This window comes from Patella vulgata, chromosome 2, assembly GCF_932274485.2.
Source record: "Patella vulgata chromosome 2, xgPatVulg1.2, whole genome shotgun sequence".
Classification (NCBI taxonomy): domain Eukaryota; kingdom Metazoa; phylum Mollusca; class Gastropoda; family Patellidae; genus Patella; species Patella vulgata.
This window is the reverse complement of record NC_065880.2, coordinates 32286717-32311777: the sequence shown is the minus strand read 5'-3', so window position 1 is coordinate 32311777 and position 25061 is coordinate 32286717. Positions and strand designations below refer to the sequence as shown.

General features: G+C 34.7%; 1 protein-coding gene and 1 long non-coding RNA gene across 2 annotated transcripts in view; one reads left to right on the top strand and one right to left on the bottom strand.

The window, feature by feature from the left end:
* LOC126811727 (uncharacterized) overlaps positions 1-137 on the bottom strand; it is a 116588-nt gene extending 116451 nt beyond the window's left edge. The window contains exon 1 of the long non-coding RNA XR_008786214.1: positions 43-137. This is a non-coding gene — a long non-coding RNA (uncharacterized LOC126811727). The remainder of the gene's footprint in view (positions 1-42) is intronic.
* The window catches only part of LOC126811714 (uncharacterized), a 75808-nt gene that overhangs the window by 33205 nt on the left and 17542 nt on the right, over positions 1-25061 (top strand). Inside the window, exons 2-4 of the mRNA XM_050537577.2 lie at positions 6555-6620; positions 7960-8161; positions 12475-12513. Of these exons, the coding sequence (XP_050393534.1) occupies positions 6594-6620; positions 7960-8161; positions 12475-12513 (268 nt within the window). The 5' untranslated portion in view covers positions 6555-6593. The remainder of the gene's footprint in view (positions 1-6554; positions 6621-7959; positions 8162-12474; positions 12514-25061) is intronic.

Below are 25061 nucleotides of genomic sequence, written 5' to 3'. Positions count from 1 at the left end.
AAAACAAATGATAAAAATAAAGCTTATGATGTGTATAATTACCGTATATGGTTGCAAGTTTTGATATAAACATCCATAAAATTTCCCACATTAATAATAAGGTTAACTGTTGCGTAATGTAGGCAACCTAGCTGATTACAGCGGGTTTTATTTATATTCAAGCTATATAGGACAAGGATCTTAAAGGGACACAATGCTTTTTATAGACCCATATATTTTCATGTGGACGTATTTTGTCGTCGCCCCTGTCCATCCATCCACAATTTGTTTGTGGACCCTCTACAGGTCACAATTTTTATGCTATTTTGAGGAAACTTGAAATATAGGTTTATCTCTAAAAGATCTCAGTTCCTTTATATATTGGCATATATCGGACCATAACATCCTGGATTATGGTCCCTGATAAAACAAAAAATCACATTTTTAGCTTGTGGATACTCTAGAGGTCACAATTTCTATCCCATTTTGATGAAACTTGAAATGTTATGTTGATAACCCAAAGATCTCGCATATCAGTCTGTTTCCTGGATTCCTGATTGTATGAAAAATAGCATTTTTAGTTTGTGGTCCCTCTAGGTCACAATTTCTATCCGATTTCAAAAAACATTTGAATTTATCACCATTAAACAATAATGATGGTTGAGTTCGAATTTCGTGAAAATCGGTCCAAAACTGGCAGGCAAAATGGCCACTCTCTGTACGCATATAGTGTTAATGTATGTAATATCAAGGTTGTCAACCCTCTAGAGGTCACAATTTTTATTCGATTTTGATGAAACTTAAAACATGTGTTTATGTCAAAAAGATCTCGGTTCATTTCAATATTTGTGCATATTGGACAAAAACTTCCTGGATTATGGCCCGTGATTGTACAAAAGAATTGTGATTTTAGCTTGTTGACGTATATTGCCGTCGCCCCCATCCGTCAGTCGGTCCGTCGGCCACAATTTCTTGAGAACGCTCTAACTCCAAAAGTTATTATCCGATTGTTTTAAAATTGATATATGGGGTTTAAATTAGTGAGATGAAGAAGCTTATTTAATTTCAATAATTTCTGTTTATTACGTCTAGAGTTTATGGCCCTTGTTTCACTTTGTTGAACCTTGTGAACGCTCTAACACCAAAAGTGATCATCCGATCTTTGTGAAATTTATATGCATTATTTAAATTAGTGAAACGAAGAAACCTATTGAATTTCAGCAATTTATGTTTATTACGTCTAGAGTTATGGCCCTTGTTTCATTTTATTGAACTTTGTGAACACTCTTAACACCAAAAGTTATCATGCGATCTTTGTGAAATTTATATGCATTATTTATAGTGAAATGAAGAAGCCTATTGAATTTCAGCAATTCCTGTTTATTATGTCTACAGTTTATGGCCCTTGTTTCACTTTATTGAACCTTGTGAACGCTCTAACGCCAAAAGTTATCACCCGATCTTTGTGAAATTTATATGAATTAATAAAATTAGTGCAACGAAGAAGCCTATTGAATTTCAGCAATTCCATCAATTACTTCTAGAGTTATGGCCCTTGTTCCACTTTGTTACACCTTGGGAATGCTCTAACATCAAAGTTATCTGCCGATTTGTATGAAATTTATATGCGCCATTTAAATTAGTAAAGATAAGAAGCTTATTGAATTTCAGCAATTTCCGTTTATTACTTCTAGAGTTGTGGCCCTTGTTTCACTTTGTTGCCTATTTTGTAAATATGCAGGAATACATTTCATCAAAATTTGTAATAAAAGGTTCTATGGTGAAATACATACAACCAAATTACACCATTCGACTGAGGACTGCTCAATGCGTATCGGCATTGTATTTATTGAGAAAATATCAAATCTCTGAAGCGTGACATCGTATAAATTCCACAACAATGTATGTTTTATCTCGAAAGATTCCACTGAATATATATATCTGACAAACAATGGTAAATTTTAGTATTCGGCACCTAGGATAAATTTACTACACCCGTTTTCGATACATTGTTGAACCTTCAGTCATGGGTTTGAACCATGATATCAAAAATATTTTACTGCTCAAATGGGCATGACCCTGTCAATATTTGTATTCCCATAGTTTTTTCTTGATTAGGACCCTGTATCCGTTGGGTGTTAGAATAGTTAGATTTTAAATTATAGAGCTACTCTCACTCGCCAACATTATCTTTATGTCTGGGAATGGAATTACGAGACTATGACCATGGGCATAGAGGCAACCCCGCGTGGTTGATTGCCTAGACTAGACTGTGACATGTTTCAGATAAAAAAGTAATATTATGGATTAACAGACTTTTAGGTGCATTTTCCGACTATGGGTTGTAACATAGCCTACAAGTTATAGAATATGGAGCTACGATAGAAAGTAAAGTAAGAAATTCACGAAAGGTAGCAGTCTACAATACTTTTATTTTCCGAAAATGCCGAAAAGTCGCGGAATTCAATCGGACTTTGTCCGTGTCCGACCAGTTTTTTCCAGGCATGATAAGAACCTCTCACCAGTAGCACTGGTGGTATTAATTGTCGCAGTCATCTTCTCCTATGTTCATGCTGGCTCGCTGGCTCGCTAGCCTAGGGGTCACAGGTTTGCTCCCTGTATTGGTCAAGCAAGTTTATAAGGTTTTCCGACGTGGTTTCTCCTTGTCTAGTCGTTCGGATGATACGAAAAACCGAGGTGCCGTGTACACATTGGTGTGCATGTAAAAGATCCCTTGTCAGTTTAAATTTGATAAAATTAGGCCTTAGCACCTGCTGTCAGGGCAAAATTTCCCTCATGGCACACTGTATGTCGTATGCCCGTCTTCATTAGCCCAGTTAAAGCAAAATTTCATTTCATATACACCATCAAACATTAACTGAATACTGTCAAATAGAAAATGAAAGTGGGCAGCAAGCTGGGAGTCATAAAATGCCTGCATGATTTACTTATCCAAAACTGGATTTATTAAGATAGAAATTTATTATTGGGAGTAGCGATTTATCGTTAATTTCATCTCATTTTATGAGAAATAGTGAAATTTTACATTTTTCATGATATTTTAACATTTTATGATAATTTTATGAGAAATGACGAAATTTTATGAAAATATAATGTATTTATATTGTACAGTCCCTGTGTATGCTGCCCTCATTACCTCAATAGGACGTTAAATTTTGATTTTCACACTCCAAGGATTCTTTGTTGAATAAAATCCGGGGGGTTGGATGGCCGAATGGTTAGCACGTGCGCGCTGTATCATAAAGCCTGTCATTGAGTCAGCTGGCGTGGTTTCGAATCCCCGGTTGTACGTGACAAGGAGTAGGGTCGCCTGTCCAACCTCGTGGGTTTTCTCCGGGTCCTCCGGTTTCCTCCCACTGCTAAAGACCCCTACGCGCAAGCGAATTATTGAAATAAAATTAAACCATATGTTAGTCCTGAAATGACCTAGTTTGTGTCGAGTGGACGTTAAACCCCATTTCTCTCTCTCTCTCTCTCTGAATAAAATCCTCAACGAACATCACACTGTTTCTCATCACTGACATTTCGTGGACGATGGTATACCATCATGTACAAGAATTTTCTATGATCTTTATGGTCACATAGTAATGTTTATTTAAAGTAGCTTAGTCTCTAACTCAATATCATCCAAAGTCTTTGACACTGAAAACACGAATTAATTGTCAATTTAAATCAACATCGGTGTTGTTATCGTATCGTGAAAAGATGGGCTTCTGATATCCAATATTTAAGACAAAATAAACATTTTACCATTGGTACATGAATCATGTACCATAATGCATTTCAGCACCATTTGTAAAAAGGGACTCGAAGAACGAGGCTATACATTATGTCAAACGGTAACGCCATATTCTTACCTGGGGAGCATGCGCAATAAATACTATATGTGTAGACTGGAATAACCAGACGCTAAAGATTGCAATTTGATTGACACGTCTGGCATATTTCGCCGAACATAACTGATTTGAAATTTGAGTAAAAACGGAAACGATTGAATGTAAATCAGTTTATATACATTCATATTACGTTATTATATGTGTTGCGACCCATTTGTGTCAATTTCTAGGTCCTAGCTCCTTTAAGTATTTACCCGCACAATAATTTGTTTATATCAAATTAAACATAGTTACCTCCATCCAGGGTTAAACAATTAAACTATCTCAGTGATTTATCAACTCAATGGCTTGACTAACAGGAGGGCACTTATAGCAAACAAAATGACAGGAACATTTTGTGAGGATGTATACAGTAAATGATGTAAACCAAGGATTATTTAGAATAGTTAAAAGAATGTTAGCTACAATAGTGCATAAAGTGTAAATGATTGTTTATTTTGTAAATGACCATCCGATAATAATTTCCATTTTTTGGGAAAGTTTACATGGGGGCTAAGTTCTTCTTGTGTGTGATGGGGTATGGTTGTTGTTAGTTGGTTGTATTTTACGTCCGCTTTCACCGAGGTGATATCGCAGACAAGTGGGGTATGGTCTGTGTGTGAAATAGCTTTATTTAACGTCCGCTTCCACCGAAGTGATATCGCAGACAATGGGGTATGGTCATTGATGTCATTTTTTTTTACTAGTCAAGTCTTTGTGTGTGGTATGGTTTGTTCACTGTTGTCAGTTCTTGTACCAATCAAGTCTATGTGTGTGGTATGGTTTGTTCACTGTTGTCAGTTCTTGTACCAATCAAGTCTTTGTGTGGTCACTATTGTTAGTTTTTGTACCAATCAAGTCTTTGTGTGTGGTATGTACCTGGTTTGTTCACTGCTATCAGTTTGTGTACCAATCAATCATTGTCTGCAGTAAATACTTGGTGTGTTCATTGTTGTTTGGATAACAAATTTAAATAATTATAATTATGCTATTATTAGTGTATCGATGTTCAAAACATAAGCATACATATCTTTTCTAAAGGAGAATTTGTGGTACAAGAAAGACAAATGTTTCAGGTGCTTAGCCAGTTCTCTTTCCTATGGAAAAGATAATATCCAAAAAATAAGTAACTTACCTTTTAAGAACTTTGTCCATTTTCTTTTTTGTTTACATTTATATTATTAAGTTGACTGAAAACAAAAAAAAATTACCAAAAAATTAATACAGAGAGAGAGAGAAACAGGGTTTAACGTCCACTCAACGTAACTAGGTCATTTCGGGACTAACACGTCATGGTTCAATTTTATTTCAATAATTTGCTTGCGCGTAGTGGTCTTTAGCAGTGGGAGGAAACCGGAGGACCTGGAGAAAATCCACGAAGTTGGACAGGTGACGATCCTCCATGTCACATATGACCGGGGAATCAAAACCATGCCAGTTGACTCAATAACAGACCTTATGATACTGCGCACACGTGCTAATCATTCGGCAATCCAACTCCCCTAAAATTAATACAATGACTGCAAGATCCATACTTTCATGTTAAGCATGATGCAGATTCCATTTAAGTGGCTTGAAAAATATGGGTACCAACCAAATATATAGCTTTAATGGGGTTTATACACTCAGTGGACCCGTTCTGGTCTGGACCGAGTACAGTTCAACCTGTGTAAACCACAAAGAATTTTGTGGAATGATGAGGTAAAAGTAAACTGACCTGTTTCTCCAATTTTCATGTATTTTTTTTTTAAAAAAAAAGAAGACGAAAAGAAGCCTTACTCATCGTTGTATATTAATTTCCAACATACCGTACTTGATTTCCAACGTATTGACACCAAATCCATTGGTGTGGTGGTGGTATATCTGGCTAGACCTATGTACATAATATAAGTCTTACAGATTCCAACTAGATATGCCTCTATACATGAAAAACAAAATTCATGCTGAAGAAGTTGACAAATCACCACATGATATATGTTAAGTTATAATTTGAATTTTTTTTTTATTTCCTTGTTGTAAAAATAGTTTTTATTAGTCATTTAAATCTTATTTTCCTCCCCCGACTTTTTAATAATTCTATATGAAAATATCTGTCTGTGCCCTTTATATGGTCCCTCTTGCAAAAAGTGTTTGAAAAATAGATTACAGCACAGAATGAACCCATTATCTTTCATAAATTAAAATGACACCCATATTTGCAAATGCCTAAACAATGTTCTGAAAACTTTGACATGAGCTTCATAAATGGCAGGGATTCTGATGAGGGCCATTTCTGAATGGACACAGAGGAACTTTTACATATTTGTTGAGATTTAATGGCTTACATTTCTGCACCTAATGAAGAGGAGCATACACCATGCACAGTGAGCTGTGTGGCCGTGGGAATTATTACCTGGACAACAAATTCCAACTGTCAAGGGTTCTTTACTTGCAAGCCATGATGTTTTTTTGTTCCATTTGAATGAATAGACAGTGTACCTTACCAGGCCCTCTATCCTGCACGACTGACAAGGGGAAACCAAGTTGATAAAGTAACTTCCTTGGCCAACACCAGAATCAAATCACGACCTCCTGGTTTGAGCTGCCAGCATCTTACTGATCCATTGTGTATATAAGAAAGTAATTAATTAGTTATAGTACGTAGTACCATTATAATCATAATCTTTATTTATTTTACAGATACTATAAGTTAACCTAAAGTCTATTATAACAACAGAAATGGCATGGTATGTCTGCTTTAACTTGGTGAGTTTATAATAGAGTTACTTCCCTTCAGACTAGATATGTCAAACTCTCCAGAAGTATGAGAGATTATAAACATATTCCAAATATAATTATAACACACAGATCATTGCTACGGTAGATGCATAACAGAGACTTGTAGAAACGGGAAGTGATGTAAAAAATAGAAAAGAGGAGTTATCTTTATATATAACTGACTGAAGAAATAATTACTGTCACGTAATAAGAGAAATTTGAAAAATAGAAAAAGGCCCCTACATTTCCCTTGTTTTTATTCATTCTATACTTAATAAAAAACATAAATAGTAATGCACAAACTTTTTGTATATTTTTTTTTCGTTTTCTCCTATATAGTGAGTCAATTCTTTTTATAAATTGTCAGATATCCTCTCATAGTCCCATATAACAATCAGAAATTCTGTTTCTTCAAATCTTCATTACCCATCTATCATAGCAATGATCTCTGTCTTAAAATAATATTTAGAACATGTTTAACCAGCTCTATTACACATGTGATAATGGCTGACACCAGTATTGTCCTTTAATTAAACCAGGTACAAGGAAATGATTTTGAAAGCGAGGTCTAAGCAGGCCCGTATCCAGCTTCAAGCACGGGGGACGGGGGATCTCCCCCCAGAAAATTTTGAAAATTGAGTAGCTGTAAACGAGTTTCTAAGCATAGAAATCGATAATTATATGTTATAAGAACAAACTATTCTGAGTGTTTTTCAAGAAATATATTCAAATCAAGAACAATGTACCACACGTAGGTAAGGCCATTGTAAGTGGGTCAGGGGTCATCCCCTAGAAAATTTTGAAAAATTGATAGATGCAAGGACCGGGGCTTTCAAGTAAAGAAATTGTCATTTTTTATAGATCAACATTTTTCTATCATACATAGGTAATTTATAATATGGTCGACAACTTTTTGTCAGGGGGGGGGGCAAGATTATTTCCAGGGGGGGCTTCGCCCCCCCCCAGGCCCCCCCTTGGCTACGGGCCTGTATGGTCGACAACTTTTTGTCAGGGGGGGGGCAAGATTATTTCCAGGGGGGCTTCGCTTGCCCCCCCCCCCCAGGTCCCCCCTTGGCTACGGGCCTGGGTCTAAGATTTGAAAAAAGAAAGAAGCGTCATTGAACAAATGTTTCTGTGAAGATTTTGGGATGTTGCAGTGATATAGACAATACTTTGCCTCCATAACTCTAAAATTTAGTTATTTAATTGGGAGAGTCTTCAAACATATCTCTTTAATATCAACAGATGTCAGTGGTTCCCAACTTTTTTCCACTTACAAACCCAGATTTTTTATTTCGATTTTGATTTCATCACCTCTATTTTTCAGCTCTGTACTGCTTTACTGCTTTTTATTGCAATTGTGGAATCCACTCAAAATTGTGGCATTGACAGATGTACATATGGAGCACAGTTTTGTGATGAATTGCCCGTTAATAATGGACGGTGTCAGTCGTGTAAAATACTTTCCAGCATAAATTATTGCGACTACAGAAATAAAAGCGAGGAGTGTCTGTTAATGGGGTGTAGAAGTGAGTTTTACAACTAGTTATATATAAAGAAGACTTACTATTTCATGCAGATTATTTTTTTTTATTCGTCTCAACATTCTATTTAATATTTTCAGAGAAGTATTCTAACTGTTAAAACAGTAGGCAACAGATTGCCCTTTTTACATATTTAAAAAAAAACCCCACACTATTAATTATGTTACAGAACCAACCAATATTTACCTACAAAATCTTTTTTTTTTTCTAGCATAGTTCAATTATTTGTGGCAACATCCCCTTTTAAAATTTCTTGTGAGTGCCCTTTCATTCTACTCTATTATATCCCTTTTTCCATCAAATTTCCTGAGCCCATCATTTACGTAGTCAACATGTTAAGTTGTCACAATTTTGAAAATATAAAGTCTTCTATGCTTCTAACATATCTGTATGATAACGTTTCCAATATTATTTCAATGTTCACGGTGCAAAATATGTCAGCAATTCAAAATACATATTTTAATTTCCATTGCTCCACAGTACGAATGTCACAGTGTTAAAATACAGAATACACTTTTCAATAACACTAAATACAGTATAATAGTCATTTTGCACATTACACTTCTCCATTCTGCATTACAGACAAATGCATAATAGAACTTACCGACGAAGCTCATTTGCATACAGAGAAAAGTGTGTACTATGATGTAAAATAATAATTTATGCGATCAATCTTCAAGGTCAGTAGAAGGGGGCCGTACTCATATTTACAGACCTTCGGAAAACGATCAATGACATAAAATGAAATGGGGTTTAACATCCTACTGTTCTGCACTGACAGGGCTAATGAAAACGGGCATATTCTATGCAGTGTGCTATGAAAGAAAATTTGGCAGGACAGCAGCTCTATATACCGCCTACAGTACTCTTATATCGAATTCCAACTGCTAAGGAATCTTTTACATGCACGCTAATGTGTGCACAGGACGTTTTTCGTCCCATCCGAAAGATTAGACAGTTGTTCTTGTCAGGCCCTCCGTCCGGCATCACTGACAAGGGGAAAGAAAACGATCAAAGTCGGGTGGTTCGAAACTCTATTAAATGACGGGGGTGGGGGTATTTAAAGTAAATATGCATGTGCCTGTTAATACGAATTATAGATATCATGTTACGTATCACTAAAAAGCATGTTCATTTCAATTAATTTTCTGGTGCATTTATATTTACATGAAATGAAATGGTGTTTGTGTTTGAAGTCCCACGGTTCTGCTCCAATCGGGATAATGAAGATGTGCATACGCGATATTGTGTGCTACGAGGGAAATTTTCCCCGGCAGCGGCACTATGGCCTACTCTTATATCGAATTCCAACTGTCAAGCGATCTTTTACGTGCACGACAATGTATACATGGGACCTCGGTTTCTCGTCACATCCGAACGACTAGACATCTGTCCTTGTCAGGCCCTCTTTCTTACACATCTTACAAGGTGAAACCACGTTGGAAAATCCCAATATACTTTCTCAGCAAATGCAGGATCGAAACACGCGACTTACAGGCAAACGAGCCAGAGTCTTTCCCACTTAGCCATTTTGACTCCCTACTTTGAAAAAAAGATAAATGTTGAAGTGAAGGGCGGGGGGTGGGGTATGAAGTATAAATGTGGGGCTTATCTAAGGTTTGGATTAGCCATACCGAGCGGCAACATACTATTTCACAGAAGTCATGGTCATCCCACGAATTCCTTATTGCATGCTAGCTTGACTCGCTCTTATTGCATGGTAAGCCAATTCATTGAGTGGTGACTTATTGTATGCCAGCTTGATCTCTGCCCATTGACCATGTAGATTGATCGAGTAAATTATTAATTTCCGTCCTAGTCCAGATTTTTTTCTGTATACAAATGAGCTTCGTTGTAGGCATATGTTCTAATATGCTAAGTTCTATTATGCATTTGTCTATTATGCAAAATGCAGAGCGGAGAAGTGTACTGTGCAAAATAACTATTATACTGGATTTGTATTATTAGGGTTTCACACTGCGTAGCTTGGGTGAAACACTATTGTTTTTGTTCGGATTATTATTTTTATTATTATTGTTATTTTTCCATTTGAGCATATCTCAGAAACTACTTGTCGGATCGATTCGATGTCTTCGGTTTTACTGGGAAAGTGGGTTTGACTTAAATTTTAAAGCTATTTCTAACGTTCTACGACAATGCAAAATGTCCGAAATCACCGAACTTGTCGTTTTTCGAAATTTTGCCGTAATGTTATCAATAATTGTCGGATTGTAATATTTGATACATTTTGACATAGCCGGAGACAAGGCACATAGCTACAGTTCTTTAGATTTTTTATTTTCGACGAATCTTCGGAGATATTAGGCGCCAAATTTTGAAAATTTAAATTTTTACAAAAAACTTTTTTATTAATGAATATTTTTATGTGGTATTTTACCTAGGGTTAAAGAGTCATCTGATTTGGCCAAAAATTGCAACATTTTTTGTCACTGTATATTTCCTTGGCCCCCATTGGATAATTTAGTTTTTCAGTCCTGGATTAATTATTTATTGTTCGATTTGTATAAAACAAAATCCATATGCTCCGTGGTCCAAAATGTCATTTTTTTTATTACCGATAAAGTTGCCTTTCGGCAACGGAAGTGACGTAAATTTAGCAAAAACTGCAATTTTGAAAGTTCGGTACCACTTTTTGAAAGCAAATATTATTTTTTTCAAATCTGGTATTACTGAAAGGGTGTGCCCTGTTAAGGCGCAGAAATCATCGTGCTAAGTTTTTTTTAATTTTTATTTCGTTTTCGGATCATTTCGATTTAAAGGTGAAAAAATGAGCTATTCACAACCCATTCAGGCTTTTCATATTTTAAAATATTTCTTCACAACTTTCATAAACTAATAATCCATACGAAGAGAATGTATGTGAAAATTAGTTTGTAATATGAGCAGTTGCCGAGAAATGGGCAATTTTGCATGAGTCACTTTTTACGCTAGTTTGCCTGTAAATTGTAAAAGAGTCAATTATTATTTGATTTTCATATAAGTGACACCATTTGATGCATAATGTCAATTTTAACTAGGTCAAACCAATTTAACATTTTCAATGTCACCGGAAATGACGTAATTTGGGCAAAAATTGTATTTTTAGCCTTCAAAACAAGTAATTTATTCAAATGAGTTGTACTTGTTATTTGTTTAAAATTTTGAAATTTGATACAAATCAACTAATAGAATGAACCCATACGATCATATAGATATCACAAAATGGTTTCTAACTTGTTCAGTTGCGGAGAAATAGACGATTTTCAACAGGTAACTTTTCAAGGTTTTTGGTCCATAAAAGTGTCAATTATTATTCGATTTTCATAAAATTTCCAGTGTGTGATACCTAATCCCATTTACGATTTCCTACAAGTAATTTAACACTTTTACTGTCACCGGAACTAACGTCATTTTGGCAAAAACTGTATTTTTAGCCTTTAAAACAGATATTTTATTCAAATGAGTCTGATTTGTAATGTTTTTAAAATTATGATATTTGATTCCAATCAACAAATAGATTGAACCCATACGATCATACAGATACCAAAAAAATGGTTTCTAACTTGTTCGGTTGCAGAGAAATAGACAATTTTCTACAAGTCACTGTTCAAGATTTTTGGTCTATGAAAGTGGCAATTATTATTCGATTTACATAAAATTTTCACCATGTGGAGCCTTATGCCATTTCTGATTTAATAAAACTTATTTAACATTTTCATTATCACCGGAAATAATGTAATTTTGTCAGGATCACTTACATGTAACAAATGTATACAATGAATTGATATAGCTTGATTTGGTTGATTCTGCATACATTTTACTTGATGTGTGCAATGCCTATATGGAAACCTGTTTAATGGTTTCATCGGTACCGGAAGTGACACATGTTCAAGGGTAACGGGGCACCGTTGAAACCCGTCATTACTGCATCGCAGTTCTAGTTGAAAATTGTATTTTGTATTTTAACACTGTGATATTGGTATTGTGGAGCAATGGAAATTGCAATTTGTAAAACTAAAATACGTATTTTCAACTGCAGTGTGTACAGTGAACATTGAAATAATATTGGCAACGTTATCCTTCCATATATCTGTCCCTATGCCATTTTTGGTATAACACCATATTGTTCTACTACAGGTTAGCTGTCCATGCCTTCATATTTGTGCTAACATTATACTGACCCTGAGGTCATATGGATTCTAAATATCCACCTTGGCATCAAGTTGGTTCAGATGTCATAGCTACAGAAATCCAAGCACTGTAAAAATAAAAAAAAAGTTGTTAATATTTATTTTTAGATGCTGAAATTGAAAAGATAAAGGAAGACTGTGAAGCTAGTAAGTTATATTTATCTCAAATATTTATTAAACCTTTTTGTTTGTTCTGTCAAATATTAGGGGGAATAATCCCCCTCTCATCCTAGCGCCCAAAAGGGCGCAGCCCAAAGGGCGTGATGGATGAGATAGCCCGAGGGCTCGAGGATTTATATTGCATATTTCTCATTGTTCTTTCAAACCATGCACACTCGCTCAAACTTTAAAGGCTAAAAAATAGCTCACAGAATCAGTGTGTATAAACACGTGACCACGTGACCACACTCTATATAAACGATCACAACACTTTCAGTATTGTCTTTATAAAGATTTGTCTCCAGCTAGGCCAATGCATATTGTTCGTAGTAGATGGCCGCCAAGAATTAAGGATGATATTAGCAGATTGCTTTGATATTCCTCTATTATAGAAGGATTGTCAGGTATCCTGCATCCTGTTAGATATATATTCTTCTCTCGAAGAGAATGTAAAGCACCATTGTGGCTTAAACGTAAAAAGGTTCTTGCGAACAGGTAACCGAACTGGGTCGGCTGTACGTGAGCATTGATAGTAAAAATTGGATACCATACAGGAGTTGACCAGCCTGGAATGATTATGGCTGCTTGATCTACTGTTTTGAAATACCTTTGCCAGAACCATTGATACATATATAGAACCAGTGGCTGCCAGGCAGGATACGCTCACATTTTCGAGAGATGGATAGAGAACAAGCTAACAAGAAAGTGATTTTTCCTACTATCAAGGGCCATAATTCAGGAAATTACAATTCAATATGCGCGAATATCGAAAGGAACTGAGATCTTTGTGTTATAAACTTACATTTCAAGTTTCAACAAAATCAGATAAAAATTGTGACCTCTATAGGGTCCACAACCTTGATATACCATATTTTTACGCTATTTGAGAACAAACGGCGGCCATTTTGTCTGTCAATTTTGGGCCGATTTTCACGAAATTCGAACTCAACCTTCCTTGGGGTGTAACGGTGATATAATAATACGTTTTTTTAAATCGGATAAAAATTATGACCTCTATAGGGTCCACAAGCTAAAAACGCGATTTTTCGTACAATCAGGGGCCATAATTCAGGAAGTTAAAGTCCGATATGCGTGAATATCGAAAGGAATCGAGATCTTTGGGTTATAAACTTACATGTCAAGTTTCAAAAAAATCGGATAAAAATTGTGACCTCTATAGGGTCCACAACCTTGATATACCATATTTTAATGCTATTTGAGAACGAACGGCGGCCATTTTGTGTGTTAATTTTGGGCCGATTTTCACGAAATTCGAACTCAACCCTCCTTAGGGTGTAACGGTGATATAATAATACGTTTTTTTAAATCGGATAAAAATTATGACCTCTATAGGGTCCACAAGCTAAAAACGCTTTTATCGTACAATCAGGGGCCATAATTCAGGAAGTTACGGTCCGATATGCGCGAATATCGAAAGGAACCGAGATCTTTGGGTTATAAACTTACATTTCAAGTTTCAAAAAAATCGGATAAAAATTGTGACCTCTATAGGGTCCACAATCTAAAAACGTGATTTTTCGTACAATCAGGGGCCATAATCCATGAAGTTTCGATCCGATACATGCCAATATCGAAAGCAGACGAGATCTTTTGGGGATAAACCTATATTTCAAGTTTCGTCAAAATCAGATAAGCATTGTAACCTGTAGAGAGTCCACAAACAATGTGGACGGACAGGGGCGACGGCATAATACGTCCACATGAAAATGTGGGCGTATAAAAAGCATTGCATGCTAGAAAAAAGGTCTGGATGTCAAGAAACATTTTTTTAAATGTCTATTAAGTCTGGAAGCAAACAGATCAACATCATGTATGAAAAAATGATTACAAATCTTTGTAAAGATATACTCGTTTAGCTTAATTCCGTTGAACTAGAAAATATTCTAGACAAAATGTCCATCAATACATTAGATTTACCAACAACATGTTTGGCTGACAAAAAGATTCCTTTCTTCAAAGACCACAGCCAAACTTCTTTAGACAATTCAAAAAGATTACCAAAATAACCACCCTGATTATTTATATAAGTAATACAAAAGTTTTATCAGACTGGATACAAATGTGTATAAAAAAACAAATATGACCACAGACAGAACATTGAATATTACTCAAACTTCTAAATAATTTATATAGTTTCCTTGCTCTTAAAGATTTCAACGGCCATTGCTTGGGAAATTACCCCTGTGGGCACCCCATCCATATGGGAAAGTATCTGATGTTATGAACCATTTATACATGTATACTAGGTGGCTGAATATAAAACCCATTATATATATAAACCTTAGATATCTACCATTCTATTTCCAAAAACATTGCCTGAATATGAATGATATCATTATCATAGCTGAAGATACAGTGTGACAGAAATATATTTTTCTGTTTGTCTAAATAATGGATAAAAATAATGTAAGTATAATAGCAGTTCTACTAAAGGAACATTGACCAATAAATGATGGCTCATATGAATTAACAAATTTGAACTAAACAAAATTTCCTCAGCCATTATTATTTATTTTAGAAACTCTCTCATATGTCAACAAGCTTGATAACTTTCTGTATTAATTATGAAGCCTAAAATACTTTCTGTATTAATTATGAAGCCAAAACTAAAAAAGCAGATAAAGAATCATCTATAAAATATGTACATATAATGTTCTGTTTCCCGAGCCAAGCAAACAAAGGTTTGAGAATTTTTGTAAAGATACATGTATGTGTAACCGAAGAAAGACCAAAAGGTAAACATGTAAACACATAAACTTGATCTCGCCATTTGAAACGTAGATATATTTGATGATCAAGACAAACAGGAATTGAAAAATAAGTCTCTTTAATATCAATGGATGTTAAAAAATCGTTCTGTTTAATAGCCTTAGGGCAATTTGCCAGTGTTTCCTGCTTCAAAGTTTGGGGTTTTTTTTGGGTTTTTTTATAATAATAATAATATAACTGTATGCTAATGATACAGAATCGATGGCTTTCTTACATATCATTTAAATGACTTCCTCATCCATTAAAGACATCTGTTTCTGATTAAAAGGCAGGCTATTTGGAATAGCCTTCTGAATATATGAGTTGAAATAAAGTCAATCTTATAACCACTAATGATATTCACTGATCTGAGGGGTAATAGTGGGCCAGTAATATATAAATTGGAAATTTGTCCAGCATAAAATATTCATTACTTTCCAATGTCTAGTGGTAGTTTTGGCGAGGTAATCTGCCTCTCGCCCTGCCCCAGTTGGAGATGACAGCCCCTGAAGGGCCTGCCGGAACAATCCAGCCGGACAAAGTGTCACCAACAGGCCTTGTTGTTAAATATATTGGGTGCTACCTTTTGCTGCGATATTTCCCAAGAAATAATCTATGCTTCAGAGACAACTCTAAATGGGCCTTACTAAGGTTATGATAGAACCTACAATAGAGGACTACCTCAGGGTCAATATTTTTATTTAAAAGAGTTATCAGAGGGCATAAACCCAGACATAACAGTTTTAGAACCTCCTGAAGATAACAATCCTGAGCCGCTTAGGGCAGGGCATGACAAATATCCCGGTCCAACAAAGGTGGCAACAATCTCTTGCATTTACCGGTAACTGATAGAGGATAGTAGAATGTCAATTACTTTTTCTCGACCATTTTTATTGGTAGCTTGGTTGATCACAGAATCATTAAAGACATCATCACCCTAAAAGATTTTGGGGATGTCAAACTTAGTTTCTTGTGTTTACTCCATGAATTCATCATACAAACTTTGAGGATCCATGATATCTAAACCTGATCCATTATTAGTTACTTAAAATGTTATTGTATACTTTTATCTTCATGATGTACTGATACCGCATCTTCAAAACCATGTGATGCAGGTCTATTAGCCGACCTAACAGACTGATGAACATCAATTACCATCAAGACTTTGATTTTAAGATGGATTGTTATATTAAATCAGTGAAGATTGGACGTCAAGGAAACCTGGTTTTGAAGAAACTCAAATTCATTTTTATCTACTAAAATGCCACCACCTGAAAATATTACTTGCATTATAATTTAAGCCTATAGCAGGGGCCGTAACGGCTCATTTTGTCGTAACGACATTATTTGTTGCAGGATTATTAATAACAACCTTTTTATTAGATCTACTTATATACTTATTATTACTACTAGTATAAGGGTAACCCTCTTTACTATTGTTAATATTATGTTAATAATCAGTACCGGTAATAATGCAAAATAATATTACTTGCACTATGAATATGATTCAAGCCTATAGCAGGGGCCGTAACGGCTCATTTGTCGTAACAACATTATTTGTTGCAGGCTTATTAATAACAACCTTTTTATTAGATCTACTTATATACTTATTATTACAACTAGTATAAGGGTAACCCTCCTTACTATTGTTAATATTAATTATGTTAATAATCAGTACCGGTAATAATGCAAATTAATATTAATTTCACTATGATTCAAGCCTATACTATAGCAGGGGCCGTAACGGCTTATTTTGTCGTGACGACATTATATGTTGCAGGCTTATTAATAACAACCTTTTTATTTAATCTACTTATTATTACTACTAATATAAGGGTAACCCTCTTTATTATTGTTAATATCAGTACCGGTAATATAATGTTAACATTACGATCATCATTATCATTATGAAATGAATATGATCATATATCAATCAAATTCTGTTGACTCAACACACTTGAATTGGATAAAGTTCCAAACCAACTATATTATTGGTGTTCAATTCTCGTTTATGAGATTTAAAGGCCTTTATAGACCTTTTAGCAGAAAATTTCCGTTATTACGCTCGTTTTTACCTATGGGTATGTTAAAAATGTTATTATCGAGTTCGGAATCGGAAGTATACCTCCATCATCGGACTGCTGTTGTAAACATCCTGTTTATTCTCGATTGTCCCACTCATGGGGAATATATTATAATCTCTTGTCTAAAAAAGCCGTATAATAATTACGACATTTAAATCTAGCAAGTTTGTGGTTACATTATGATCATTTAAAAGATCTGCCTCGCAGAATCCCTAAAAATCGCTTTCCTCCATATAAAGAGTGAAATAAAGTCAACATTTCGTGATGACCGCGACTAAAAACAAACAAAAAACGGTGAATCAGCGATTCTACCTCATACCTGTCGATGAAAACGAAGGTAGATAATATAAATGGACCTAAAAATACAGGTCTATGATAAAACATAAATGATCAACACACATTGAACACAATGGAAAGAAAATTTAAGAACATGATAACAGCGTTATCACGAACACACGAATGTGCACGATCTAGATCAAAAAAGAAAAAGACAATACTGAAAGTGTTGTGATCGTTTATATAGAGTGTGTTTATACACACTGATTCGGTGAGCTATTTTTTAGCCTTTAAAGTTTGAGCGAGTGTGCATGGTTTGAAAGAATAATGAGAAATATGCAATATAAATCTGAGATGCCCGAAGGGCATATATGGAATATAACACTAATTGTTTATCATTACTGGGAACTTTTTGAAAACAGCCTATTCTCTCTAGTCTGTACTAGTCTAGCATTGAATAGTGTTCATTCAGGCATCAAAAAGAAGAATATCCAAAAGATTTCTTTGAAAAGATATATAAAATAACCAGATGACTAGTCATCACCATCCCACACCCTTGCACTTGTTAGGAAGATAGGTTGCCAGGCAACGAAACATATGTCCACAGCAGCTAAATCGTCTGGGCAGTCAACAAGAGTTTTGCATAATTTTACTTTTTTCGGTAATGAAACATTTATAATACACTAAAATCTGATTAAGAGCAACAACTCATGAAGTAATTATCAGAAAACTATTAGAATTTGTTTGGTTTTTATAAAGTTCTGCCACATGCTAACGTTTTGTAAACAAAACTTTTAATATCATGGATTTAGCTGTTCAAGTCATAAAAATTCATTGAAAATCAATATACTTGTTCGTCTTAAACTCTGTGTATCAATCGAAAGTCAATCGGATGATAACTTTAGCCTTTAAAGCGTCACGAAGTGATCAAGGGCCATAACTTTGACAGTAATTATCGGAAATCGTTGAAAATCAATAGGATTCTTCGTCTCATGACCTTAAACACTGTGTATTAAGGTCAATCGGATATTAACTTTGCCTCTAGAGCATCCACAAGACTTCTTGAAATGATTAAGGGCCATAACTCTGGCAGTATTATCGGAAATCGCTGAAAATTAATAGGATTCTTCGCCTCATGACCTTAAACACTGTGTATAAATTTAAGGTCAATCGGATATTAACTTTGGCCTCTAGAGCATCCACAAGATTTTTTAAATTGATCAAGGGCCATAACTCTGGCAGTAAGTATTGGAAATCGGTGAAAATCAATAGACTTCTTTGTCTCAAGACCTTAAACGCTGTGTATAAATTTAAAGTCAATCAGATATTAACTTTAGCCTTTAGAGTGTCCACAAGCTATTGGACGGACGGACGGGGCGACAACAATATACGACCACATTTCAATGTGGGCGTATAAAAACAACTTCTTGGAATATCAATGGGACTAGTCCAAAGATTCATACTCAGATCACAGTAGCTCAGCATGGCAGGGTTGCTACTCCCTGTAAGGTTTGCACAACAACCTTTGCCTACCTTAATCAGCTGCTGTATGTAAAACAATAAGCTGATACATCATAAAATAAAATACTCTATATAATAGGTTGTTGTTTGTACAAAGTTTCAAAAAGATTTCTTGGAGGGATAATGAAATATTCTCCGGAAAAAAATTGGGTTTGAGGGACAGTCATCAGAAAAATGATATGTTGATGAATGTAAAAGTGTTATAAAGATATCTTGAACAGTTATGCCTAGAAAAATAGTTAAACACCAAAAACTAAGTCAAATATGTGTAGTAAAAATTAAAAAATCATTCAACAGAGAAATTTGTTTGCATTGAAACACAAAGAATATAAATCCAAGAAATTCCTAAATAGCAAAAGGCACAACTACTCGAACTATAATAGAATAGATTGATGTTTGTGCAATGTTTCAAAAAGATATCTTGAACAATTTATGAGATGTGCTAAGAAACAAAATTGTACACCAATTTGTGGATACACAAAAATGATTAAATCAGAGAAATTCCAAATTAGCAAAAGGCACAACTACTACATATATTGATGTATATACAAAGTTTCATGAAGATATCTTGTGGTTTGTAAGAAATGCCCTGGAAACAAAATTGTACACCAAAGTCAAATTTATTTCCATGGAAACACAAAGAATATAAATCCAAGAATTTCCTAATTAGCAAAAGGCACAACTACTATATATAATAGGTTGATGTTTGTGCAAAGTTTCAAAAAGATATCTTGAATGGTTTATGAGATATAATCCGGAAACAAAATTATACACCAAAAGGCACAACTACGTACTGTAATAGGTTGATGTGTGTACAAAGTTTCAAAAAGATATCTTGAACAGTTTATGAGACATGCTCCGGAAATTGTCACAAAATCGGGACGGACGGACATTCACACGGAACCCATTTCAATATTCCTCCCTAACTTTGTACGGCCTGTGATAATAAGTACTGGTAGCCCAGATCAGATACTGTATATCTCTTATGAATATCAAATCTCCATTTAGTTAGATGATATTTTTTCAGATAAGGAAGATCAATTCATTATGTTTAATAGAACAATTTATGAAAAGATCAGAAAACATGAGGGAGAGATGGACGATATGAAAAAGTACAGTGAAGATCTGGAGACTCAGATCGAAAGCCTGAATAGAACAAAAAACGAACTGCAAAAATGTGAGTATAGTATTTCTAATGTCCCATATAATCAGGGCTGTCGGTAATTTTTCACAGTTGATTAGCAGCACTGCTAATCAAAAAGTCCAATTTCGCCAAATTTGATTAGCAAATTTAAAAATTGATTAGCAGTTTTTCAGTTTCAACATAAAACACCTAAATAACAAGAAATTACTTTAATTCATAACAAATATGATGATTAGATTTCATTCTTAGATTTTTTTTAGCACTGCCACATGTAGTTGTGACAGTTTGTGAATGTGAATGTCTGAAGCCAAATCTTGGCAGTGACTTCCGAAGCCCTACTCATTTTAATTGTTATTTCTTTGTTACGTTAGAAATCTTCTTTAGAAAATAATTTCGTCAGCTTTTTATCGTGTATTACTATTTTGGTTCAATCGCGCGCACCTTTATTATTATTAACTAGACACACGCGATATGAACAATAATATTTTACGGGAATTCTTACTTTGATTTATCATGTTACAATACGTTAAGATGTATTTATTTTTATAAATTTTATTTACAATACGCGGGCATACACTGGATTTATTTCTTTCAAAATGTTTTCTGATATAATTACTTGAAATTGACATGTCCCGCAACGTGAGTGGTACTACTTGGACACAGATCACCAAATATTCCTACGCCGTCACCCACGAAACAAGGGCCAAAGCTATTTTTAGTCTTCCTCTCCCTTTTCCTTTTTCCCCCTTTTGCATGGCGATTTTTGTTGACTTTTTGGTGTAGAATTGAGGAAAAGGGTTTGAAAATACATTTTCTGCCAGGTTTTGGTGAATATTCATAATTTTGATGCGGAAGGATACAAGAGTTGAGAGGTTGGTTACGTTGAAATGTAGGGCCTGAAATTGCATGTTTACTTGTCTCCACTTCCAGCTTGTGTATCTCAAGTTTTTCATGAAGAACCTCATACGTGCTTTTGGGCAAGTGGTTGCCACATGTTGCTCCATCTGTGGTAGAAAGCGTTCTACCCAACGAAAATTTGGGAAAAAGTTAGAGCCGGTCTAAGATACGAGAATTAACATTGGAGTCAATGGGGAAATCTTTAGTGATCTGTGTCCTGTCTGTGTGTGATAAGGCTGTCACTGATATGCCTTAGTTTTGAAAATATGAAGATTAAATTCTCAGAAAATATGAATAAAATAGTTTGGCTACAGAAAAACTAAAAAAAGTTAATTAAGAAAAAAAAATCAAAGTTATAAAGAAAAATTGTGATTTTACTGCAAATTTCTCAATTTTCAATTTTTATTGAATTTTTAACAGTAAGTAAAATATTCTAATGCCCAATGTTGGCTTATTCAGTCTCAGAAAGCACAGATAAAATGAACAGTATTGAAATTTCACCAAATTTTGTCTAAAAATCAGGAATATTCACAAAAAATCTTGAGATTCCCCCCATTTGGATGTAGAAATTAATATTTTCATGACTACTAAAATGAATCAAAATGTCTAAAAATGCCCATATTTTCTTTGCTAATATAACTTAGATGGGATCTACATGTTTGTCAGGTTTAGAAATAGCTCCAGCTTTCCTACAGAAAATTGAAAATTGGTAACACTGAGTTAATAATGTACAGCAGATGGGTTTGTACAAAATGTTCAAAACAGGGGTTGGCTCAATTTTGCCACTATTTTACCCAGAATAAGCATTTTTTTCTTCTTTGAAACATTAAATTCTTGCATTTCCTTCATGTAGGAAGCAATATCCCAGCCTTTCTAGACATTTTTGACTCCATCATTCTGTTTAGAGAGGCAATAAATGCCCCACCCCACCCTTTTCTATTAATGTGTTTTGAGGGATTTAAATGCACCTGTGTTGACATGTAAATGATCTTAATTGGAATTTGTGGTTGAATTACAGCTAAGAATGTTATTTTTCACCCAAAAATATTTTTTTTGTGCATTTCAAGGATTTCTAACCCTTATTTGTTCAGAGTCAAACGTAGAACCCTGAGGCATTTCAGGCCAATGAGACCAGACCCAGATATAAAACTGGTGTAGATGTGTAAATGTCAGTTTAATGTTCAATATTTTCTTATCAAAATCCAGCATTTGTGGTGTTTGCTGCATTTATGTTGCCTATAAAACAATAAAATGTTAATTTTTCTCCTTTTCAGGCCTCTTTTTATGTTGTCAAGTCTGTCATGACTACTTTTTTGACTTCATTTTTTCAGGAAATTAATGTAAAGTTCCAGACATCTTGCTTCAGCACAAGGATTGCAATACAAATTTGTAACATGCCTCTGAGGTTTGAGATGTTGGAAACATTGAAATATTCCCAAATTTGTGAAAATTGTGTATTCTGTGACCCTTCTGTTAGAGAGGGGTGATCATAGACCAAATATGGCATTTTTTTCATTCATCAAGGCCTATTTTTAACCATAATTCATATTTATTGCACCTATTTTAGTTTATATGTGCATATGTTAGCCAGGGATGGTAAAACATAGCTGTTAGACAGATTCCTTTGGTAATGTAAGTTCTGCAACCATAGATTAGATTAATTCAATCAGTGGCATGTTCAGGGGGTAGGCATACATGTTTCAGTATAGATCTCTAATATTACAATCATTGCAACTGGTTTGCATTTTTTCTGTTTGCATATTGTCCACAGATTCTAAAAATATATTTCTTGTCAGTCCGGATATTTAGAAAAGTGGAAAATTATTGGTATTTTGAGAGATGCTACATGTAAATTTTGTACATTTTTCATCACATGGCAGTAAAAAATTATATTTTTGAAAAAAATTCCAAATTATGAGTGTTTTCTATGTAGTTTCTTTGTTACTTGTCTAATTTTTTCACAGAACTCAGATACTGCCTTTAATAAGAAAGATTTTTAAATTTTAGCACAAAAGGCCTATGGACCTGAGATGCACCAGTGTACATAAAGCAGCATGTGTACTTAAAGGGCCATCATTTTTACAGTTATTCTTTGATTTTGATTTTCTTTCACCGGCATGTTGCCAGAACACATGGGAAGGAAATAAAATAGGCCTTTTGGTGATCCCTGAAGTTTCACCCCTATATAGGACACAGATCACCAAATATTCCTACGCCGTCACCCACGAAACAAGGGCCAAAGCTATTTTTAGTCTTCCTCTCCCTTTTCCTTTTTCCCCCTTTTGCATGGCGATTTTTGTTGACTTTTTGGTGTAGAATTGAGGAAAAGGGTTTGAAAATACATTTTCTGCCAGGTTTTGGTAAATATTCATAATTTTGATGCGGAAGGATACAAGAGTTGAGAGGTTGGTTACGTTGAAATGTAGGGCCTGAAATTGCATGTTTACTTGTCTCCACTTCCAGCTTGTGTATCTCAAGTTTTTCATGAAGAACCTCATACGTGCTTTTGGGCAAGTGGTTGCCACATGTTGCTCCATCTGTGGTAGAAAGCGTTCTACCCAACGAAAATTTGGGAAAAAGTTAGAGCCGGTCTAAGATACGAGAATTAACATTGGAGTCAATGGGGAAATCTTTAGTGATCTGTGTCCACTTGATTCCCTATTTCCGGTTTAATAGTCGCTATTCATAGAGTTATGTCCCTTTATTATATACATGTAGTATAATGAATTGTGTCTGGGTAGTTCGAGAAGAAAATGTCACACGGAGAATTCAGTTTTGTTTATAAAATTTTATTCGGCATTTTATACACGTTGAAAGTGGATTATCCTTGTGTCAATATCCAAAATGACAGGCATATTAATGATTCGCAGTTACTGCGAATCAAAAACGTTAGATTTTAATTTTTGATTAGCAACGGACAAAATATGTATCGCAAATTGCGCTGCGATACTGGTTGTCGGCAGCCCTGCATATAATGCTCTTTAGTTATATTGAAAACAAATAAGAGCACTACATAATTTGGCCAAATATTACATAATGCATTTGAACCATTTATATTGTGAGAAGCTTCCGATAGACACAGGTAACAACAAAATTACAGACAGTTTGATTGGATCAATTTTGACTAAGTCAAAATGATGGAACGTTTTTTTGTGTGAAGAAATGTTTTTGTATTCTGTTTATTATTATACATCATATTGAATTTATTATTATATAACATTTTTTTTTATATTATATTCTATTTATTATATATCGTTTTGAATTGTGGCTGTATATTGCCATTGCCCCTGTCCGCGCCAGTCCATTGTCCAGAATTTCTTGTGAACACTCTTCAGACTATATTTAGCATCTGTTGTTTTACAAATTTATGTATGTTTACTTAATTAGTGAGACGAATTTCAGAGCTGTCTAATAACTTCCACAGTTATTTTTAAATCCTCCAACGAAAAGTTATTATTATTCAATTAGTTTGAAATTGATAAGCCCTTTTCAACCATTTCCATTATTTTGTGATGGCTCTTGTTTACATTGTAAATTCTTTAGAATGTTCTGATCTACTTAAAATTAATAAGCTTTGTCCAGATTGGTGAAAGAAAGAGATCTATCAAATTTCCATTTAACAAATCCACTCGTAAAACTGCACCCGTTGCTTCGGGAACATGTGATCTATACAGCTCTTGCCACATTGCTAATCTATTTCCTCTCATGGCCACGATTTGTTTCATCGGTCTATCATTGTTTTCTCACTCTGACGGGTTTCCCCGTATATAATAATACCAAGGACCTTATAATCCCCATCTCTTAACTCCCTTTCAGTAAATCTCACAAATGCTCATAAAATTCCT